General features: G+C 47.2%; 1 protein-coding gene across 1 annotated transcript in view; it reads left to right on the forward strand.

Annotated features, from left to right (window-relative positions):
• LOC119389720 (bone morphogenetic protein 1) overlaps window positions 1-9,022 on the forward strand; it is a 604,284-nt gene extending 595,262 nt beyond the window's left edge. Inside the window, exons 12-15 of the mRNA XM_037657125.2 lie at window positions 1,631-1,791; window positions 5,160-5,346; window positions 8,567-8,692; window positions 8,883-9,022. Of these exons, the coding sequence (XP_037513053.1) occupies window positions 1,631-1,791; window positions 5,160-5,346; window positions 8,567-8,692; window positions 8,883-9,022 (614 nt within the window). The remainder of the gene's footprint in view (window positions 1-1,630; window positions 1,792-5,159; window positions 5,347-8,566; window positions 8,693-8,882) is intronic.
• Window positions 9,023-16,196: the final 7,174 nt, after the last annotated feature.

The following is a 16,196-nucleotide window of genomic DNA, read 5'->3' on the forward strand; positions in this document are numbered from 1 at the left end:
CTGGTTCGAAATGTGATGAATTATGGCATAGTGGCCACTTCGCAACTGCACTTGCGGTAGGCATGCATTCTAGGAGGGTTTCGAACGGCCAGTGTTACGCGCGTAGACGTTCTTTTTCTCGCGGCATGCTTGAGGTGTCCACTGAAAAGCGAAGCCTGGCAAGCGATTGAGAAGACGACGAGAAAAGGGGCCGATCACAATGTCGCGTCCTCAAGCACCCTCAAGTTCTTTTTTTGTTTTTATTTATTAATTTATCTTTCTTACTTTTTTTTTCTAACGTCAAATTTTCTCACCGTAGATGCTAAACGTCAGGTGCGCCGATTCTCTTTGCTGCTTTCTTGCGTACAAATTGTTTACTAGTCGACGCCTTGCTGTGGACTTGCGTAGTGGTGATGATTCGCAAGAGTATCTATATCCGTATCGATATAAAGTACAAGCGTTGGACGCCTGTTTCGATGTCCTGAAAAAAAAACCAAAAGAAAGTTCAATAAAATTGGCTTCACAATAGAAGCGCAGTAGCTGTGTATAGTGCCGTGCTCCGCTGGTAGCAATACAGCGAGCACATGGAGAAATATATTTCTTCTATGTCTCTATGCCGGTAGTATAACATTGTTCGTGTTTTGCACAATGTGATACCACGCTATTTCGCATGTTTCGCTTCATTATTCGGTACCACTTAATATATAGTAACATTTTCTCCAAAGCAGCTGTCCTAACGTCGACATTTTCCAGAATATGCTAAAACATGCGCTAGGCAGCTTTTGACAACTTACATGCATCATTGGTAAAATATAAAGGGGTCTTTTCAAGTGTTTGTGGACTGGCAGTTCAATATGGTGTTTTCAAGGTATATGCTTCTGCCGATATACATGCGTTTTAAAAACGTATCTGGTTTGACGTACCTGATATTTTGTCCTTCGTGGTTTTCTAAGATGCTATACGAGTTTTGTCACAAAATTTGGAATTCATAATTGCGCTATGCAATCAGAAGTTAGTTCGCAAAGTTCTCGGTCCCTTATATTTCGGTGGGCCAGAAGAAATCTCAGCGCCCCAATCAGCCATCTCTACTAACGACAGCGCAAGAGCATACTGCCAGCAACTGAAGTAGGCATCTAGAAATTATATCCACCAAACGGGAGTAAACACGACATTGTTGCCCCGCCACGGTGGTCTAGTGGTTATGGCACTCGACTGCTGACCCGAAGGTCGCGGGATCGAGTCCCGGCCGCGGCGGCTGCATTTTCGATGGAGGCAAAAATGTTTGAGGCCCGTGTACTTAGATTTAGGTACTCGTTAAAGAACCCCAGGTGGTCGAAATTTCCGGAGCCCTCCACTACGGCGTCTCTCATAATCATATCGTGGTTTTGGGACGTTAAACCCCAGATATTATTATTATTAGTAACCCGACATTGTTCTGCCCTATATAATACATAGCGTTAAAGCATCAGATGTGTATACACATGTGAGGCATAGGAGGACACCAAATCTGCTCTTCCCGCCCCATTTTCTGCTTGCGCTAACTTCTCTCCATTTTGTCTGTCCTCTGTGGTTGGTTTACGAGCACGCAGTGTGCAATTTATTGGATCTCACTCAGTCAGACGTGTGCGTGCTTGTGATGTGCTCTCCGCAGACGCGTGCGGCGGCATGATCGAGGCATCGAATGGGACCATCACGAGTCCATCGTTTCCGGACCTGTACCCGTCCAACAAGAACTGCATCTGGGAGATCGTCGCCTCGCCCCAGTACCGCATCACGCTCAACTTCACCCACTTTGACCTCGAAGGGAACAACGTGAGTGGGCGACACCCTTACATTCGAATAAGCGAAGCTTTCTTCGCGAATACCTCCGGGGGGGGGGGGGGGGGAGGTTTTTTCTTGCCGTTCCTGCTGTTGCTGGGTGCTTCGGCTGCTCTCTCGCTGAATAGGTCACACTTAGCCATACAATTCAACTTGAATCACTGATTTAGGTATGAACTACATCGCCTCCGACAGGGAAGCCTCCAGAGCAGCAGCCCGATGATCTTATCGTTAGGTCACCACCGCACGCATGCTTGCGCCTTGCGAACTCTATTTCCTTACTGCGTGCTCTCGGCACAGGAATAATGCAGCGTACCAGCGCAGTCAGAGTGAGGGCTGCTGGCGTCTAGAATTCGAGCATGTAGTACATTCTCCGCGGTGGAAGATTGCGGAGGCACTGGAGTGATGAGCAGATATCGCGTCGGGCTCGTTTGAGCGTTGAGTGAAAAAGAATACACTTGCATACGTTCACTAATTTAATTCTGCAGTGAACAGTTTGAACCCATATCACTTAATCGTACCCTGGTGGTCTGTTTTTTTTTTCTTAATTGCATTAACGTATACTATGTTAACGCCTCGCACGAAAATGTATGCACACATTAGGCGCAATTCAGCCTCCCTGTATTTATATCGTGAGAGACAGCGTCCGAGTACAGCACTACACTTACAGCGCGGCTTGAGCTTGGAGTTACGGCATTTTATAAGAATGTACTAAAGCACCACCTGTGCTTTACGCGCCGCGAAATTACTGCTATGTTTCTCAAATCGACATACGGCCTTAACGAAACCTTGTGTTTGTGTGTCTGTGACTGTGTCATCCATGCTTCTTCGCTTCATTTCCTTAAGTGCACCTCTAGGGGGTGTTACGTAAGGGGCGGATACACAGAGAAAAAAATTAACAATGTGACCACATGTTACCTGCGCGACAGGCAGTCTGTGAGAGTCTAAATAAATATTGTCGGGCATGTGATGGTGGCAGTGCTGTGGGAAAGGTCGTGCCATTCGGACGCCGCACCTGGAAAGAAGGAAGCAGGCAACGTAGCAGTGCGCGGCTGCATGGCCGTGCGATGAGATATGGGGGTAGGTTGCGTATTAGGCAGTGAAACTTGTGGAACAAGGGCTACAGTGGCGATTCGGCGACGGAGTTTATAGGTATCACCCTTATTTAAATGATGACGCACTGGCATGATCCGAATATGATGGATGAATAAATCGGGCTATAACTTGTTCTGTACTCCCTTTAGTATATTTGTAAGATAACCCTGATGCGGGCTCAGCGGCAAACTCAAGCTTTGGTCTGACAATAGATTTGCAGGCCAGCAACTTCAAGTGTTCTGGCGCCTGACGTAAATGACGTTTTAGAAATCCGAGTGTTTTTTGTCACTATTGATTATTTTTCTGCGCAACGCGACAAGAGAGCAAAAGCGGGGGGAAGTTGGTGGGGTGGCATTTCCGTAGTCACTATAGCGCTGCAGCGTCTGCCGTAGTCTTTTGATGACAAGTTACTGGCTCGATGCCCAATGACTGGATGCTCGCAATAGAAACCCCCGGCTATCAACGCTCGTGCGTACTTTGTGCGAGAGGCTTTGTCGCCCAGCTCGCACACCGCGTCTTCCGATAGTGCGAGCAGCCATCGCAAAGGAGCGCCGGTCATGACGGCCAATGTCTGCGCCAAGTTTGAAGGGGGGTACACAAAAGCATCCCTAAAAACAAGCCTAAGCTAACCACATATGCCCGTCATGGCGAACCCTATGTTGTTGGCTAGCGAGAAACACGAGGCGTTGAAGGTCGTACCGTCTGACAAAGAAGAAGAAGAAGAAGAAGATGTTTTAATGACAAGAAGGAGGAGAGGTCGGCCTGGAAAGCAGGTTTCTAGCCTGCTACTCCTCACGGGGATAAGGAGAAAGGGGAAAGAAAGAGAAAGAGGGTGGTGTGATGATAGGTGACTATGGTATGGCACAATGAGTCACTGTACACACTGTCTTGCACGGGAACAGGATACGCGCAAAAGTCTTTATGCCGCGTATGCTCTAAAGACGAGCATCTAAACCTGTATCGCTGAGAAATCTCAACAGGCACTTTAAACTTCGTTGGGCCTGGTCTGCATGCCCCCAAGCACCCAAAAGCTTCTCCTCCGATAAAGGTCGGGAGTCCAGACGATCTACGACGCACTTAAGTGATTGTCTTTCGGTCGCGTACTGAGGGCACACGCACAGGATGTGGTGAATAGTCTCAGTCATGTGACACGCACTGCAGTTAGGGTTTCGCTCCTGCCCAATCTTGCAAAGGTACCTTCTTGTATACGCAACACCCAGCCGCAATCTATGTAGTAATGTTTCCTGGTCTCTTCTTAACCGGAATGGAAGCCGAAAAGTACGACCAGAGTCAAGTCTGTAAAGATGTTCTTGGCGATAATTAGGGTCATTCCGACAAAATGCCGATAGCGCTGCGCACCTGTGCTCAGGCGTCGCCGAAATATGGAACGCAACGAAAGGCGGTTTTTTTGTTGCTGTCGAGGGTAAGAATAGCGGCTATATATGTAAGGTCGTACTGTTCACTTTTTATTTGGACCCGTATGCGCACTGTAGCTTTCTGTTCTGAATGCTGCATGATCCTGCCGTACATATGAGAAAGCTTATCTCGTTCTCTCTCTTGCGGTATTCTGAAAATCTTGTATACAGTTCACGGCGGCTATCCTGCCGTTCTTCATGTACTGAAAATAAAAACGAAAAGGAAACGAACTAAATCGAGGAAAGTAACCGTCCCAAGAGAAGCCGCAAACCTTTGTGTAACCGCTGTATATGCGGCCTCGGTTCTTTGGAGTTATGTTCATGAATCCACAGCGTTGCTTGGAGAGTGGTTATGCCATAAAGCGCCTCTGATTCCCCCGGAGTAAAACGACGTTATTGTTTGGGGAAGGAAGCGCTACGCGCGCCCATCTTAAACAATAAGAGCAGAACTATTCCTCGTGTTAGAGGAGCGCTTAGTATAAAGCAAGGCACGTATGCGGAGCTGCTGCCGCAAGGTTAGCTACTATGTACGTGCGACGTTTTGCGCTTTGTGAAGACAACGTCGCGGGTTTGTATCTGAAAGCAGTTCGCCTGTGGATACTGTGCGAAGTGCCACCTTTGCTGAAGCCTTGCGAAAGATGCTTGGATGTTTTTCACCCCCGACGTTCCTTTCTTTCTCTCTTCTCTCTTTTTTTCTTGTTACAAGTTTTCCTAACAAACTTTCCTGTGCCGGCCTGTTTTGTTTTGTTTTTAATAATTTGTCCTTAGTCGACCGTTTACGAGCGATTTTTGGGCTGCACGGGAAGTCCTTGTAGTGTACGCGCGTTAACGGTGTTCTGCTTTGGCCGGCAGCAAGACTGCGAGTACGACAAGGTGGACATCCTCAGCAAGATGGGCGACAACACGATCCGGAAGCACGGGCTCTTCTGCGGCTCCTACCTGCCACCCATCATCACCTCCGAGGGCAACAGCCTGCGCATCGAGTTCAGCTCGGACAACTCGGTCCAGAAGAGCGGCTTCGCGGCCGTCTTTCTCACGGGTGAGTTAGGTCGCTTTACGTTTCCGTCGGACGTGTTATATGTATCATTCTTTTTTCCTACGAAACAAACACAGACACACATCCACGCTTATTAGTCAAACAGTGCGTGGCCCTCACCAACGCTGCACACGTCTCTTTAGCGGTGGCCAAAGCCTGAACGAAACTTTGTAAACTGTGTAGTGTGTGTGTGTGTGTGTGTGTGTGTGTGTGTGTGTGTGTGTGTGTGTGTGTGTGTGTGTGTGTGTGTGTGTGTGTGTGTGTGTGTGTGTGTGTGTGTGTGTGTGTGGCCGTATGCGTTATGTTGTTATCAGTGTACATACCATAATCATCACCCAGCACCTGGAGTAGCATGTCAGGCGAATAGCCAGGCTAACACCTCCAGCTTTTCCTTAAAACATTTCTCTCTCTCTCTTGTTCTTCTCAAATATATGGGCACACCAGAATGAGTTCTGCGCAGGCACCTAAGATCTCACAGCCGATGACGAACACGTGAGCAAGCGAGAGGGTGCAAGCCTTTTCTTTTTTTCGTTTTTTAGGGGGGGGGGGACGGTCAATCGCACTCGTTTGCTGGACGGCGTTTCTGCTGCTATATCCGCTGCCGGGTGGTTTCCTCTTGTTTTCTTCTCGCGGCTCGTCCGATAAAACTTCTTTTTGTTGCTGTACTACGTATTAGTGTCTGCTGTCCTGCGTATCGCAACCACTGCTACGCCACAAATACCATATTTCTGGCGCTTACAGCTGCTTAAAACTCGGGAATGTAACTTTATTTTATCGTGTGTAACGCAGGCGGAAGTTCCACCCGCTAGATAATGAGGACCACGCTTTAGCGCCAGATACAGTTTTGTAATTGCGGGTCGTGTGCTCGTTTTCGCGGGACCTTCCTTGCGAATAAATGCCTCGTCATTGGTCTCGGTGTTCCGGCGCCCGACTCCCTCGATATCAATCGGCGCGAGAACAATAAATAGCCTCACAACGCTTAGTAACATTGCCGATTGATATCTTTTTTCAGAAAAAAAAGAACAATTTTACGCTATAAATGCACTGATTACTCATTTGGCCATCCGGTTTGTAGTATGCTATGTGAATGTTCGGAAACTGTTCAATGATGTCAAATAAATATAACGTAGCCACAACTATTGAGGACATTAGAACGAAGACTAGATAAAATCATGGCGCATATTGTACAGTATAGGCAACACTCGCAGGATTATCGTAGGAATCGTAGCATTATAGCTACCTCTAGTAAATATTGCAGGTGACCCAAAGACAGAAAAAGAGAGACAGGGTACTCAGAGAGTGGCGACGCTACCAAGGCCGTCTGTTACGTTTTCGGCCGCCGTGTGCGCTTGTCAATAACATGCACCTAAATGCACGAGTTATTTCTTTTCTCGCGTTCAGTTCGTATTGAAACCTGACCATGCAGTATACGGCCGATATTGAAACCCTCAACCTCGACCCTTAAGAGATAATTGCCACTAATGAGATAGACACGACACAGGGAATAAATACGAACACGACGACATGCGGGCGGCTTATATCTGTGAAATATGTAATTTAGCAGCGGTTATGCAGTATAGCAAGATTTATGCCTTATAGAAAAGCACCATGTAGGTCATGAACAAGTTGGCTGGTTCAATACATAGTGAAAAGATTTGACTGTTCATTTCCCCGTGAACACATGTGCACATTGTGTGTTTAAAAGGCGCACAAAATCTGCAAAACATATAAGCTAGAAAAAACGCAAACAAAACAACATCAAGATAAGGATTGATATGGGTATTCTTAAAATTATATGCGAATGTTTATTAGGGCGCTACTATGCGTGAAACACGTGAACACTCCAGCAAGTTTCCGATGACAAATCTGCGTGCATATGGGTCATGGCAGCATCCTTCCTTGCACTTTGAGAAACAGCTAGTTTTGGTGCTCCACTGCTGAACCGAAGGTCGCGGGATCGAATCCCGGCTGCGGCGGCCGCATTTCGATGGAGGCTAAATACTAGAGTCCCGGTACTTAGATTTAGGTGCACGGTAAAGAATGCCAGATGGTCAAAATTTCCGGAGCCCTCCACTATGGCGTCCCTCATAATCATATCGTGGGTTTGGGAGTAAGACCCCCCCCCAACAATTATTATTATTATTATTTTAGAAACGTCAGCGTTCTGTAGAAATCAGTGCAGTAAGGGTATTGTTATGATCGGCCTGCCTGGCTTGGCGCCGCTTTGACGCATGAGACGTTGCGGCTAGGACTACCCTGATTTCTTCCGGGTCAGCGGTTCCAGAGATGCCCCAAGAGCGGCGACAACACGAAGGTCGTTCGTCTAAAATTCTCAGGTTGTCTGCGCCCCTCGTAAAACCCTTTGGGCACGCCTGACCGACTGACAGATTAGGAAGAGTTGTTGGCTATCGAGGCGGCTTGCTTTGCCGTCAAGGTGCCCCGGACAAAGGGCCCAGCGTCTGGGAACCGTCTGCGGATGCATTCCCACGTTCTCCGTGGCGCCTTGTTGCCGCTGTTTCCACAATTCGTGGTCTACCTGGCGCCGCATACCCCTCACTGCAACAGACTACGAAATTGACTTCCACGTAAGACTCAACGTCTTCGTGCAGTGCCGTGTAGTGCGCGAGGGGCAGTGTTTTTCCCTCGCCATGGGACGGACTGGACGTGCCTCTTTCTCCTTTCGTGGGTTGGGAAGGAGGCGGCTTTCACCTTCCCCTTTTTGGGGGCGGAGGTGAAGATGGAAATTTTCATTGGACTGTCCTGGCCTCCATTGTTTTTTCCTGCAGGGAACCCTGGGAAGGCCAGGACATAAAATGCGAGCGCCGATGCGCTCCCGACAAGCTCTCACAAGTTCTCTCAAGCTCTTACAAGCTCCGAGAAGCTCCCAGAAGCTCGAGAGCTTCCATGATGCTAACCGCATCATGTAGCAACACGCTACCTGTAAATAATGTAATAAACGTTATTGGTTAACAGCTCCGGGCTCCTCTCCTCGACATCTCCCCGGGACTCTGGCTGGCTCCGGTCCTCTGGGCAGACCCCCGATTACATCAGTATACGATAAGGCCATTTTTCGGGGAAATTCAAGCGTACTAGCGCTACTTGAGCACATTTCTTTAGCGTCGAGAGTGTATGTCGCTTTCGTGCGTAACCAGTGTCTGCTCTGGCGCTGTAGTAAACACGAACTTGTTCTACAGAGAACCTTGTCGTTTTTCTGTCACCGCAGACAAGGACGAGTGCGCGCACAACAACGGCGGCTGCCAGCACATCTGCAAGAACACTGTGGGCAGCTACATATGCGCCTGCCAGAACGGCTTCGTGCTTCATCCCAACAAGCACGACTGCAAAGAAGGTAATTCAGTGGTGTTCTTGATAGCTGGCTCATATACTGTTCGATACAAGAGAGTCTACTTGCACCGCAACAATCCGTGGTCACGTGACCTGAGCACGAGCGTCACGAATGACGTCATACTACCGCCATACGATCTGAATGAAAGGCAAAGGTTCTGCCTGGTGTTGCGTAAGTATCGCTATTTTGCCAGTGTCACTGGGGGCAGTGCTGCTCTATTTTGCCAGCATCACTAATGCCAAAGCCAGTGTCGACAGGGGCTTGCCACTCTATCCAATGGTGTCATACGTGACGCTTCTGCTCATGTCACGTGACCCCGAGCTGTTGAAGTGAGAATACTCTCCCTATATACTATGGTCACATAGAGTCAGAACAAGAAAAAGAAAGAAAAGAGGAAGCAAGCAATCTTAGCATGCGCCTCGCTTGTCCCCCTCCACCTCCTTTTTTCTCATTATTATTATCATTATTTCCTTTTTTTCTTGTTTTTTTTTCTTTGCACTGACTGACCGTAGTTTATATAGTTGTATTGAACTTGCGCAAAGAAGGTGAACTGCTTAACTTTCCAGCTCTAATGTTGCTCAGAGATTGCAAGCCAGCGCTCGGTATTTTCTCAGCATAAAAATATGCCTATAGTAATTATAATTAGTTGAGGATTTTCAGAGGTAAAAAAGTATGTTTCCCAGAAAAAATCAGAGACACAGGAAAGCTATCTCGTTTTGGTTATCGCTTTTGAGCCCTTGATGTGCCCTTCAGGCCAATGAAGGGCTCAAACACATCTACAGGTTGGTTTCTTAACATACGTCTAGTCTGTTCGCGAATCACGTTGAGGACAAAAAAAAACGCTACAGAAGAACGAGAGATAAGAGTGAGCTTGGTTTATGAAATAAAGCTCACTCTGGCAAGTTCATCGCCTTTATACTGCACCATCTGTCTGATTTTTCCGTTAAATCCTTTCGTTTACCGCAGCATGAAAATCACGTTGCAACGCTCGAATGTCGAAGCTACAGCCTGTGCTTATGCATTAGTCTTGCGCATAATAGCGAAACGCATGTTTCGAAATGCGGCATATATCGGCAGTAAGGTTACGTTACTGCTTTTTTTTGTGTGTTTTCGTTCATCTCAGCGTAAATGCAGGGATTCCTTGGACTTCGCGCCCACGCACTCTCTGTATCTTGCATACCCTGTATTGCGCGCAGAAAGAGTGGAACAGTTGCTCTTCTTATTCTCCTTTTTACTTTTACCGGTTGCAATAGTTGCGAACATTTTATAACACTTTATAACATTTTATAGACTATACAGTATATCGTGGCGTCTTCGCATCTCCGGCATTTTCAAAGCGCGGGCGCGAAAAATTTTTATGGGCTTCGATTAATGCTAACACCGTCGAGCTCTGAGCTGCTCGTGTTGCGTATACGTACTTCAAAGGGGTCGGGCCGCGAAGGCGAGTAAACTGGCTCGGGGAACTAACAGCCAATTATTGCGCGATCGCCGAAGCGAAGCGGCTGTGTGTACTTGCGCAATAGAGTGCTATAGCCAAGGTTCGCAACGCTCCAATCTCAAGAACTTTCGAGCTATATAGAAGGGGCGTTCGGGAACTTTCTTTTTTTACTTAGCTGCAGATGGCTTAGCCATCGGGCACTTTTACGGCAGCGCCTCTCGTGTCGAGCGCAACGCGTCTTCTTAACTGCATGAAGTAAGTTTGTAAGCAAAAAAAAAAAAAAGACACAGTGGGGTAATAAGGCAGCAGTCGTTATTAAATGTATGTATACGACAGTGTCTCGCGTCGCCTTTCGCGCACCTTGTTTCCTGCCCTTCTTTCATTTGTCCGCATCGTCCACTCCCGCACTGCGTCAAGAGCGTAAAACAAAACAAAAACTATAATTCATATCGCGTGACAGCGTCTGTGTGTAAGCAACAGCTCCGTATATCTCCGCAGTTCTGGTTTCTCGCTGATTTTATTAGTAATTTTCTCGTTCCCCATTCCCTGCTTCGTCGTAAAATCAGCACGTACAACTTTTAAGAGAACTTGCCCCGGTCGTGAAAAAGCGATGTGCGAATTTTTGAACTGCATTTTTTTTTTTGCGATTCTTCCGCCGCACTTACGGAAGGATTATGTAATTCCTGCGCGGAGCTCTCTCTTTTTTCATCCTCTCGGCACACCTCGCGTTAATGTTGTGTTATGAGCAACGAGGTTGTCTTTAAATTGCGTTATTATATCCCTGCTCGCTAAATATGCAAGCGACACGTTCTGCGAAAGGACCTGCACCGACTAAACTAAACTGTGAAACAAAAGCAGAAACTTTTTGCTTACAAAGCAGGTACACACGCATCACCACACTATATGCGACGTCACTACATGGTTAGTTCTGGAATAAGGTTAAAAAAAGGAAATATAATAAAACAAAACGCGAAGTAATAATGGGCCGAAAGTTCAGGGGGGCAGGTTTCCAATCTCTACATGGACGAAAATTCTGTGTCACTTTATGTTGGCGACGAGACGTTGCAACCTTTATCGTGGGCGCCGCGCGTCAATGTTTAAAACTCTCCAATAAACAAAGAAATAGGTTTTTAACGGCTCATATCCACTGGAGGCCATTGCACTTGCCCGTTTTTTTTTTCGATGTTCGAGAAAAAAAATGAAATGAACGGTCGTCGACCATTTTACGCCCTCACAGCGCACATACTCATTCTTGACTCCGTGTTGATGAAACATTTTTCTTTTTTGTTCTTTGTTTTACATTTTGCTCGCTTCCTTATCAAACGCGAAGCATTTCTTAGCGAACCAAAGGCACTTTGAGCGTTTCTATCTATCTATCTATCTATCTATCTATCTATCTATCTATCTATCTATCTATCTATCTATCTATCTATCTATCTATCTATCTATCTATCTATCTATCTATCTATCTATCTATCTATCTATGTAGCCGTGTACGTCTGGGTGCTCTCGTGGTCGCCTCCTTAACCAAAATTTGCATAGGAGGGCATGTGTTTATGATGAAGATAACTGTCTAGTTATGACATGAATAACGTGAAAATTTTGTCGTGTACGTCATGAAACCCTTTCCTCCAGTCACGTGCGGCACATACCCGTATATCGCGGCATGCGGGTATGCGCCAGAGGTGTTTGACAGTTTATATCTACCCAAGGACGGCAAGTACAGACATTGGCAATTTAAACGCGAGAGCGTTAATAAAATCTGACATCGGCAGCATTGACCAGACGAATACAAAGGATAAAGATCAGGATGCTAGCAGTAATCGAACCCAGGCATTCTGCGCGGCAGTCAAGTATTCTGCGAAGAGCCACGCCAGGTATTGAAACTGCTTTGGAAAAAGATCCTATGCAGGGGCGTCATATCGGTGCAACGTGAATTGTGGTTGCAGGGCTGGCTATCTAATCTTATAACAAGGTAATAAACATTGCATATGTACTCCTATGATACAGGCGTCATGTCGGGTTAACGTCAATTGTGGTTCCAGTGTGGGCTCCGCTTTTGCAACAGTCTAATAAGCATTACATATGTGCTCCCATGATTCAGCAAGTTATATTCAAGCTTTAGTCGACCCCGGAGGAATATGCTAGCGAATGATATTCGCATCATCGCACCGTAAGGTGCACTTCGTTTCGATAAAACTGGCGTCTGTGCTCTAACTTGAGGGCTGACGTTGCGTCAGACCATAAGTTACCCTTTAAACGCCAGTGTAGTCGACGTGCCTGGTAAGCCCACGATGTGCACACAACTACTTTATTTACAAAAACACGTTGATCCACCCAGCAGCGCTTGGCTCAAAGCCAAAAAAATGAAGCACAGACAGTACTCGCTGACTGCTTCGCATTAAACCGATTTGCACAACGCGTGGCATCTGTAGAATTTTTTTTTGTCGCCGTATCCGTTGTTTTATTTCTATTTCTCGTGCTGTTCTGCTGACGAAGTACCGACTTAGCGATCACATCGAGTGTGATTAATCATATTTCAATAATATCTGGGGTTTAACGTCCCAAAACCACGATATGATTATGAGAGACGCCGTAGTGGAGGGCTACGGAATTTCGACCACCTGGGGTTCTTTAACGTGCACCTAAATCTAAGTACACGGGCCTCAAACATTTTCGCCTCCATCGAAAATGCAGCCGCCGCGGCCGGGATTCGATCCCGCGACCTTCGGGTCAGCAGTCGAGCGCCGTAACCACTAGACCACCGTGGCGGGGTTGATCATATTTCTAGTGGAATATAATAAATCCGAAGGTGAACATGGAATGAATCTAAGGGGAATAACGAATATTGGAGCATGAATGAGCGCGAGAAGCCCGTGTCTCTATACAGCTCGAAAGCTTGTCAAATCACGTAGCTTACTAAACGATTTTTTTTTTTTCAAAAGTAAACTCTCGGGTGCTGTGGACGTTAACAAGAGCTTAAAAGCACGCGACTATGTCCTTGATTATTATGAATTCATAATTAACTTTTAACTTATTACTTTAAGGCACAGATTACAATTTACGAAATGTGCAACCTATTGTAGCACGAGTTGGTCCACGATTTGAGAAGTCGTGGTACGTTCATGACTTGGCTACGAAGTGTAGGGAATATTTAGGGTCACGCTATATTTTCGCGATATACATTCTCAATGTTTGCTACGATGTGTGTGGGCACTTTCTAGTTATTTTTGTTAAAACACCATTTGGTTAAATATTGTGAGCCATTCCACTCTGTGAAGGTGAACGACCAGCGAAGCTGCGTAGCACACGACACAGAGGCGACACAGTATTTTAAACCATATCCGATCACACACCCTGCAACCAAAGCCGAAATGTGCGTTCAGAAAGTACCTTTTGATTTTTGCGTAACCCGCCGCGATGGTATAGTGGTTATGGCGCTCAACTGCTGACCCGAAGGTCGCGGGATCGAATGCCGGCCGCGGCGTCCGCATTTTCGATGGAGGCGAACTGCTAGAGGCCCGGGTACTTAGACTTAGGTGCACGTTAAAGAACCCCAGGTGGTCAAAATTTCCGGAGCCCTCCACTACGGCGTCCCTCATAACCATATCGTGGTTTTGGGACGTAAAACCCCAACAATTATTATTACTGAATTGAGCGTATGCTAATTTAAAGTCTTCCATTTGGGCAGCGTAGTATTTGCGTCTTTTGGCCACGTTCTACGTTTCGCGACATGGGCCGTCTTGTCTGGCTCGGCGCATGCGCTTAGCGTTTTCGTGCGTGACCTTAATTGGCGTTTGCCTCCTGTCTGTTCCCTTCTTCATTTTTAGTGGACCAGTGGTGAGGGTGGCATTTGCGCAATTTGTGTGGCACATACATTTTTGTTGACGCACAGGAAAGATACGCTGAATCACAGCCACATGCATACAGCTTCAACGTAAAAAAATGTAACTGGAGTAACAGCGAATTGTTACCGCGCGTTTGATGGGGCTTATCTCAAAATACAAGCAAATTGGGCTTGTATTCTCTGCTCTGCTTGCAGAAAGAAAACATTATTATGTCGCCATTATCTGGGCAAACTGCCTGACAGGAAAGCTGCATGGTTTTGCAAATATGAGTATGGTTTATCCCACACCATCTTACAGTAGAAATGTCATCAGACAAATAGAGATCAAGATAAATAAACGCAACAAACGTTCCTTCTTCAAAGTGTATTTTCACACGTTTTCCCATTGCTCTGAAGGAGCAGTGCTTGAACAGCGTCAACTCTCACCCCTCAGTTAAACCCAGTCTCAAGGGTTGCGGAAGACAGCGCCATGTTTTTCTCCTTCTCTGCAGAACCGCAACACATACTCATTCCTTGACTCCGACCTTGTATTTATTGTGTCGTAAACGGGAGTAACCTCGTCCCTGCTACAACGAAATGAATAGAGTTCGTATAAGCGCGTAAAATGTATATCGTGTATTTCGATCTGGCTATCCTACACACTCAAAAACACGGACGCGCAACCGTTCAACTTGGAACTCAATGAATAGAAGGAAGCGACACCCCAGTAAAGGTCCTTTTTTTCCCTAAAGGCCTCTCGAAACGGAATTGTATACAGGGCGCACGCCCGTACAAGCGCAGCGGGTTCAAGCGCCACAGGCCGCCCCTCCAATCCACTCGGGTGCTCTGTCACCCCGGGGCACTCTGTGCCGGAATCAAAAGAAAAGTGCCGAACCCCCCAGTTTCCTCCCTGCCATCCCGTGCTTCCCCCTCATCGTGTCGTCAAGTGCCGCCTCTCATTACTTTGAGCACCAGGGCCGTAACCCGAGTCAGCGAGGCGCCGGATTTATTATGTTAATGGTATACCCGCGCGGATCCGCGCACGCCATTAAAGGAGCGCGAACGGCGTATAGGCCGGCGGGACGGCAGCAGTGGCCGCCGCAATGTCCTCTAGTGCGGAGAAGAGGCGAGAAAGGGTACTCCTCTTTCCTGCCTGGTGGCGTGAATGCGGTTCCCCCTCCGCCTTGTCGACTTTTCCACTGTACCACATGTCGCAGCCCCGTCACCCCTATACCATTCTTGGTATAGTTTGCCCCGCTGCTATCAATAGCTAAAAGGGCCTACACGATTAAATGCGCAGAAGTTGAGGAGGTGGAGAGAGATACAAAACTTTATTGTATGTTCCTACTGGGGTCAAGGGAGGAGGAGGGGCTATTGTAAAGGCGAGCTCGGACATGGAGAAGCCCGCGTCGCATACTGGGACAGCTTATGTCCAGACAAGGCTGCTACAGCGGGGACCTGATTGCGTTTCGCGAGGAGCATGCAGCGCGTATACGTTCCACGGCCCCACAGAAGCGATGACTGGGTCGTTAATATACGCGCTCACTCGGTATACGAAACGCGACTACCCCCAAAGTCGCCTCCATCTCTCTCCTAACCTTGCGAAACGACGCGGAAACCAGTCGGTCCTCGAATCCATTATTCAAGCAGGCCCCATAGCTCGCTCATCTGGTCTGCCGAGCGGATCTCCTTTCTCTTCTTTCTCAGGCCTTCGCTGTCGTCGCAGTATACATGCGCGTGTATGCGCATATGTTCGGAGTCTGCAGCTGACTATGTACGCATCTAGTTTGACGAGCTATCGCTGGTCTTAGGCGGGCGTGCTACTGCATCAAAGGCATTTTGTGACCAATATTGCTGCCGATGCTTGTTACCGCACACGATTGGCCCGAACTCCAAAGTGAAGCATAATGCGAATATAGGGGGCGAGCGATCATGTCGACTTCTATGTGTTTATGCTCTGCAACGCTACTCCTGCATCAACGAAAGCTGTTGCTCTTCTTGCACAACGCGCGTAGTTATGCTACTCTTTCATTTCCCGCGTCCTCATTATTGTTCTTGTGTTCACTCAGTAAGCTATCGTTGACCGCCACCTCACGTTAGCGTTATACAGACTGTTAATGAGAACTGTTTTCTTTGTACCTTCCACTGGTGGAGTCAGAGAATAGGGTCCCGGGCTACAGGCTTGGCTTAGCTCTAGGTTTACAACATCATCCTATCAAGGATTGTCTCCATGATGGTTCCTT

Source organism: Rhipicephalus sanguineus, chromosome 1 (assembly GCF_013339695.2).
Source record: "Rhipicephalus sanguineus isolate Rsan-2018 chromosome 1, BIME_Rsan_1.4, whole genome shotgun sequence".
NCBI lineage: Eukaryota > Metazoa > Arthropoda > Arachnida > Ixodida > Ixodidae > Rhipicephalus > Rhipicephalus sanguineus.